The sequence below is a fragment of the Anastrepha obliqua genome, chromosome 5, assembly GCF_027943255.1.
Source record: "Anastrepha obliqua isolate idAnaObli1 chromosome 5, idAnaObli1_1.0, whole genome shotgun sequence".
In the NCBI taxonomy this organism is placed as follows: Eukaryota; Metazoa; Arthropoda; class Insecta; order Diptera; family Tephritidae; genus Anastrepha; species Anastrepha obliqua.
In genome coordinates, this window is record NC_072896.1 from 122,310,856 (window position 1) to 122,318,531 (window position 7,676).

General features: G+C 38.2%; 1 protein-coding gene across 1 annotated transcript; it reads left to right on the plus strand.

Annotated features, from left to right (window-relative positions):
- The first annotated feature begins 6,664 nt into the window (after window positions 1-6,664).
- LOC129248960 (uncharacterized) lies at window positions 6,665-7,291 on the plus strand. Its single transcript, XM_054888568.1, has one exon. It carries the CDS (start codon window positions 6,665-6,667, stop codon window positions 7,289-7,291), a length of 627 nt encoding a protein of 208 aa, XP_054744543.1.
- Window positions 7,292-7,676: the final 385 nt, after the last annotated feature.

The following is a 7,676-nucleotide window of genomic DNA, read 5'->3' on the forward strand; positions in this document are numbered from 1 at the left end:
TCGATACAAACACTCAGACTTATCCTGCTTAATAATGTCCAAACAGCGATTTGAATCATCAATCCGTTGTGGTTTTGGTTCCGGCGTGAGCAAACGCGGCACCTATTTCGACAACAGCTTTTTCAAATCCAAATGTTCGTGCAAAACAGTGAACCCGCTGCCTTTTGATATCTTCAAGATGTCAGCTATCTCTTGCAACTTCACTTTGCGATTGCTCATGATGATTTTCAGGGTTTTTTTCAATGTTTTCTGGAGTAATTGCCTCGTTTGGACGACCAGGACGTTCAGCATCAGTGGTGTCTGTACGGCCACGTTTAAAGTCAGCATACCATCGTTTGATAGTTGTTTCCGATGGAGCAGAGTCCGGATAATATTTAACGAGCTATTGCTTTGCTTCAACGGTATTTTTTTTTTGTAAGAAAACAATGATAAATGAACACACGAAATTACTTTGAATTTATTGTTTTTAAAAATAGCAAAAGTAGCGTCACTTAAAGCCCTGTAACTTTGTAAAAAATAAACTGAATGTCTTGAAATTTTGACTGTATACCTTTAAAGGTGAGCACTATTAAATAACAAAATCGATAAGCTCTTAGGGTCCTACCTAGAGGTCAGATCTGGGACTTATTGACCGATGTGTTACTCTCAATATTAAAGCACAAAGTTGATTTCACTGTGTTATTGTTGTAACAATATTAAACATTCCCCACATCTTTTTGGAGACTCCTGTTAAAGTGACCTTGAACTTATTTGGACTGACTCCATTAATCCATTTTTGGACAAATTAAACTTTATGGATTTAAGTTTGACAAAAGCGCAGTTATGCAATGCAGTTGAGTCTGGGTTATTTTGGAAGCTATTACCCGATAAGACTTGTGTGTGCTCAAAAGAAACTTCGCTCTCAAGGCATAAGAGCAGTTCCTTGCTTGTAAAAATGCTGTTGGAAATCATAAAGTAAAAATAATGGTTCTTGGGAAAATGGTCGATCTGACTCATTCAAAAGACGTACTGTTGACTACAAAGGAAATAAAAGTGCTGAGATGATCTTAGCTTTATTTCAAGCGTGGTTTCATAGAACATTTGTTCCAGAGGTATGTTAAAGGATCCTATTTAAATCAGAAATTGTTTAAATAACAGGTAAAAAAGTTCCTTCGTGCGCAAAATCTTCCGGAAAAGGCAATTCTTCTTATTTATAGTGTTCCATAGCATCCCAAAGAAAGCGAATCTAACAGTTATGAGGGCAAAATATCGGTAATGTGCTCTCCTCTAAACTGCACGGCTCTAATACAGTCCATGGATGAAAACGTTGCAAGACTCACTAAATTGAACTACAAAAAGTCGCTCTGTAGTCTCACTGTTGCTCGTAGAGAAACTTTCGATGAGTCACTGCAAAATATCAAGCTGAAGAATACAATATATTTTTTAGCTAGCGCATGGGATGCTCCTACTGCAACTTCAATTCAGTCATGGTTTCAAAAACGGTGTGAAAACCCTACTGACTGGGATAGTGACAATATCATTCCTCTTTCGAAATTACGATTACAGATAGTTCCAATATTAAATTCATTGCAAATTTACTTCAGAAAGTAGAACGATTGCAGCAAGTCTGCCAATCTGAAACCGAGCAATGGATTGTTGAACCTCGGAAGCCACATCGGAGCAGGCAATATCAGCAACTGGGTAGAGCAAACGATGTTATGGCTCTACATAGGCTCAGAAACAGTCTAGTACTGAACAATGTGTACAAACAACAACCAAAATCGATTTTTTTTTAACTTCAAATGAAACTTATCACTTTAAAGTGTATTTAATTAATATAATGAAAACAAATAAACTTCAATTGCTCTCAGTAAAAAAAACTATTTTAATTTCACTTCAGCCCTTGTGGCGACGAAACTTGCCCTCGAAACTTGCATAGAGTGCGGTTTTAATTACGTTCCAGAATCGAGTTCCCCCCTTCATTGAATGGCGATCTTTGACTTTTGTAGTAAGGCAAATGCCAAATTTGACTGGCCGTACGCCCCCAAATACTCACCGGCTGTTTACGCGCTTCGGCCTACACGGCGTATACGCAATCAACTGCTGACTGTAGGACCTACAGTGTAGGTGCCACTACAGGCTTGAGCTTTTCAAAACACATCAGGCTCATGCGATCAATTTGGATTTTGAATAATTTTAAATCCACTCTTATATTTTAGGTTATAGAGTTGCAAGTTAAATTGATTATCTAATCTGAAAACTTATTTCCCCTCCTCAACTACGTGAAGCCCTGACGAATTAAAAGTGGGGTAAAATTCAATTTAATGCAGAAAGCGTTATTCCCTGCTTGCAATGCAGAAATGATGATCACATATGGTATTTACTTAATACCCCACAAATAGGAACCATAACATTTTATAGCAGTTAATTATTTTGCACTTATGTCATGGAGCGGCGGCATAAACTTCAATAACATACCTGCACACACACATACAAGTAAACCACATAAATGCGCACCGAAACTCCCTGCAGGGAAAACTTGAACTGGTGCAACAAGTTTTTAGTTCACCAAATAACTGCTGGCTGTTTCACTATTCAGGTTGCTGAAAGACACAGCTGACTTTAAAGTGTGACAAAGCAGCTATGCGGCTATGGCTGCTGACAGAGGATGGGGATGTGTACGTTTATTAATTCACTTTAATCTCGCCAGCTCGACATTAGTGAATTTCTCTGCAGGGTTGACTGACACTCACTCGTCTCCATGTGTAAGTTTGTATGTGTAAACATGCGAGAACTACCACAGCATACGGAGACTGCAAGAACTTGATAGGCCATAAAAATGTTGTAAGCTATTATCAAGTACAACCAACCTCCCATACGTACATGAGTAAATAATAAATTAAATACACTTTGTGCAATAAGTTACACGACAACTAATTCATCTTTTCTTTTGTGCTTACCGTGCGTAAGTTAAAATTCTTGAAAAGTTAATTCGAGTGCAATTTTGAAGTCAATAAAACAAAAATTATTTTGTTATAGGCCTTTTTCAGTTCTTCGCCAATGAATTTAATTAATCGGCGATTTACAATTTTTGAAGAAGAGAAGTTTAATTAGCCGACGCTTTACAATTTTTGAAGAAAAGAAGCTACCATAAATATTTTCTCATATTTCAAAGCACGTTCTACAAAGGCGGTTTCAATTGGATAAATTTTGATATGACTGTGGACGTAAACCGAAACGATGAAATGGAAGTTTAAGGGCTGAATTTGTAGGATTACGGAACTTAGCTTCTTCTTCGGGTTTTTCACAAAATTTTCACTAAAGTTCTATCAGCCGTGCATAAGGTGGGAGTTTTTGCTGTGCTGAAGAAAAAATTTACAAATATGCTATTTCCTTGAAAATGATTACTTCAAACTTGAGCAGTTAAAATGGACCCATGGTTTCAAAAAAAACCCTAATTCTATTTAAGTGAATTCTGTTTAATGTACCTGCCAGACATCTCTGCTGCTCCCATGCTGCTGACTTTAAAGACCTGTTTGCACGAAATGCTCGCATTGCTGGAGCCTTAGTTGTGTTCAGCAAAATTTATAAATATCTTGAGACTGATTTTCCAAATATTATTTTACAAAGAAAGAAGTATTTTGTATCTGTTTTTCTAAGTAGTTTTGTTTCATTTTTTATCAATATTTAAATTTGTTCTAAAGGGTGGTTAAATTTTAAAGGCCGATGTTGAATATAAACTACACCTAAATGTCAGGCTTTTTTTGGATTTCATTCGACATTTTTTTAATTTCAGACTAACTCAATTTGAATCATGGAAAGATACACAATCGAGCAATGCGTTAAAGTTATTCAGGCTTATTATGAAAACGAGCGTTCAAATCAAAATGCATATCGGGGACTTCATCTTCAGTGATGAGGCACATTTTCACCTCAGTGGATTCGTCAATAAGCAGAATTGCCGCATTTGGGCAAATGATAATCCAAGAGTGATTGCCGAAAAACCAATGCACCCACAAAGAGTAACTGTTTGGTGCGGTTTATGAGCCGGCGGCATCATTGGGCCGTATTTCCTCCAAAATGAGGCCGGTCAGGCAGTTACTGTGAATAGTGTTCGCTCTCGTGAGATGATAACGAACTTTTTATGGCCCGAATTGGAAGATATGGATGTGGATGATATGTGGTTTCAACAGGACGGTGCCACTTGTCACACAGCTAACGAAACAATGGCTCTTTTGCGCGAAAAGTTTGATGGCCGAATAATCTCACGTCACGGCGATGTCAATTGGCCGCCAAGATCATGTGATTTGACACAGTTGACTTCCTTCTTTGGGGCTATTTGAAAGAAAAGGTGTACGTCGATAACCAGCAACCAGTCAAAAGCTAAAGGATGAGATAATTCGGCACATTAACGGCATTGAACCTCAATTATGCCTCAGCGTCATCGAAAATTTGGACCATCGGAGGTGTGCTGCCGAAGTCGCGGCGGCCATTTGGCCAATATTTGTTTTCATGCTTAATTGAGCCATACCAATATTATCATAAGAATGAGAAATGACAATGATTTCTTAAAAATATTCTATTTTATTTAAAATCAAAACCGGTTCTTAAAACTTAACCACCCTTTACTTTGCATATACGAATTTTAATTGTATTCAAGGGCTAAAAAAAAAATTAAAAATCAAAAAACAAAAAAAATAAAAATAAAAGGCATGCTCCCTTAAACCTAAAAACTTTTCGCTTTTTGAGATTACTATATATGAAACACATAGCAGTTCTTAAAAATTTGAAATAGAAAATCCAATGGGGCGGTTGAATTGAAAAATAATAATCGGACTCAGTTAAAACTCGGTGTCCGACGGGTTTGTGGTCATTTCTGGTCGAATCTGCTAACAGTTTTCCACAATTCAAAGCAGCAAATTTAACTAAATAAAACATATTAAATTCTTCAAAAGTTGATATTATGTACTATAATTATTATCATATTTTGTTTTTATGATTATTACTGCCATAACTGGAATTATGTTTGTTGGTAAATTTAAGTATTTAAGAGATTTCTAAGAAATATTAAGTACTACCCACCGTCTTAAAACACTCTCAAATTTCGATCATTTTATAGCAAATTCCCAAGCAGCGACCCCGAAAACCTGTGGCTAACAAGTTTCGAGAGAATGCACTTTATTTTTTATACATTTCTTTTCAAAAGTGATACTTAGATGTTGTAGTGAATAATTCCTGGATGGTACCCTTCCTTACATCATCTTTGACGTTCATCAAGTAGACAGAAGTACAATGTCACCGATAGAACAACGCGTTAAAGCTATTGAAACTTATTATGAAAATAGTCGATCCTCAAAAACAACATATCGCAAAACTCGTAATTTTTTTAGAGGAAATAATCCTCCCAATGAGTCGACCGCTTAAAGGTGGGTGAAAAAATTTCAAAAAACTGGTTTTGTTGATTATAGAAAAAAGACTGGCAGACCAAAAACTGCACGTTCTGTTGTTGGTTGGTTTCTCGACCTTCTCTACGCTTAGGCATTCATGAATCGATTGTTTGCGGATTTCACCTCTTGACCTGCTCATGGGGGACATTTAAATGAGAATAATAGAATCTAAAGATATCTGAAAAAATTGAAATTTTTAAATTTTTTTTTATATTTGAACCACATCTAAGGGTATGTTCTGAAAAACTCTTTATTAACATTTTGCCAGAGACGAAAAAATTAATGCAGCAAAAAATCTCTAACATTTTTCATGAAAAAAGTTGCGTAATAATTCAGCAGAATTGCTGAAAAAATTAAAATTGATTTTTGGGAAGATATTTTTCCCTTGTTCACTCTTCTCGGGAGCATAGGGTCTTGACAGACTCAGTCTTGCGCTCGTTTCGTTCATCTATTTTGATCTTTGACAGTGTAGGTGATTAGCCTGCCGCTACCAGTCCTAAATAATGGGAATGCCCACCTGTCGTTGCTTAGGAACAACGCCTTTATACTGCTTGGACCGCCATCTATCTATGTTTTACATTTTTCTGCCAGAAGGATCGCACAGTTAAAATGTGTTATATAATGTTGTTGAGAATCAAAAGTTTCTCTTTTTTTATTTTGTTTATATATATATGTGGCAACCACTGATACTATCTTATGATACAGAGAGCAAAAGCTCTCTCAATATTTCCATTAGATCTACCGCTATCGAGTCTCGACATTTATTGTAACTATTGATAGGCAAAGCAATGTGAAAGCAACCGTATGAACATTCTTCTTAGATGGCACATCGAAGGGCCCTCACGCGTTCGCTACATTAGTGACCCCGACTTGGATTATATATAAATAATTTTTTGCAATTAGCATATACGACTTTAATTAAAAGTGGGCCCTTTCATCCACTAACATCGGCGATTATTGGTAAGGTATAGTCATAAGACTGGATTTGTGCGACAGTCTACAAAAATACGTAGCGACCAAGGAGTATATTTTTGTAAATTTCCGGCGAACTGAACACGACGTAAGCATCTAAAGGGTCATGACGAACGAAGCAAGTCCACTAACGAACAACGAGGCAGGCTCATCACCACAGCCTCCGCTAATATATCGTATAACGGGCACGACTGTTCGCGCGCCACCGGCCTCTGCAGAGCGGCCTGCGCTGTGGTTCGCCCAGCTGGAATCGCAATGAAGACGACATGTTCCACCATGCAGTATCATTGATCGATACGCAATCAGCAGCGGAGGTAGAAGATATAATACTACGTCCTTCTACATCAACACCGTACACCTCGTTGAAGACGGCCCTAATCGAGCGCCTTACGAAGTCAAAAGGCGCTAAGCTCCTACAACTTTTAAATGGTGAAGAAATTGGTGACCGCACCCCGTCACAATTTTTTCGTCGCCTTCGTAGTCTTTGTCCGGACGTTTCAGACAACGTTATTAAAGCAAGATGGCAGTACAAACTTTCACCGCAAACATGCGCTTGCTTGGCAGCACAGCCCGACGCCCCACTAGAACATCTCAGTCGCCTAGCTGACAAAATTCACAAGGTAATTCCAAACGTCGCACGCTCCATTTCCTACATTTCCGAAGAGCAGTCACTACGCTCCGAAATATCAGAAATACGTAAGCAATTACAAACGTTCCGTATAAGCAACCGTAGGCAACATAGTCCACAACCTCGTGGCAGAGGTAGCTCGTCACACAGTCGCGTGCGTTTGTCGACAGACGGCCAATGTTTTTATCAAAAAAAATTTGGCGCTAATGCTCGACGATGCCTACCAGGTTGCAAATTCGCAAAAAACACGAAAGAGGGTCTATAAAGGCGATAAAAGACTCTCTTATTACAACATCGCACCGCCTCTTTTTGACAGACCGCGCTTCTGGGACACAATTTCTCGTGGACACAGGCGCTGATTTATCCGTTTTCCCTCGTTCGCGAATCAAGCCAAACGTAACTCCCGTTGGGTACCAGTTGTACACAGCTACAAATGCAACAATTGAAACGTATGGGCGTCATATGCTTACGCTTGATTTCGGCTTGCGACGCGAATTCATCTGGTGCTTTGTCATCGCCGACGTAACGAAGCCACTTATTGGAGCCGACTTTATAAGCCATTTTGGTTTGTTAGTTGACTTAAAAAACAAACAAATTTGCGATGAAAATTCGGGTATAACATCTCAATGGCTAGTGCGAAACGTATCTCA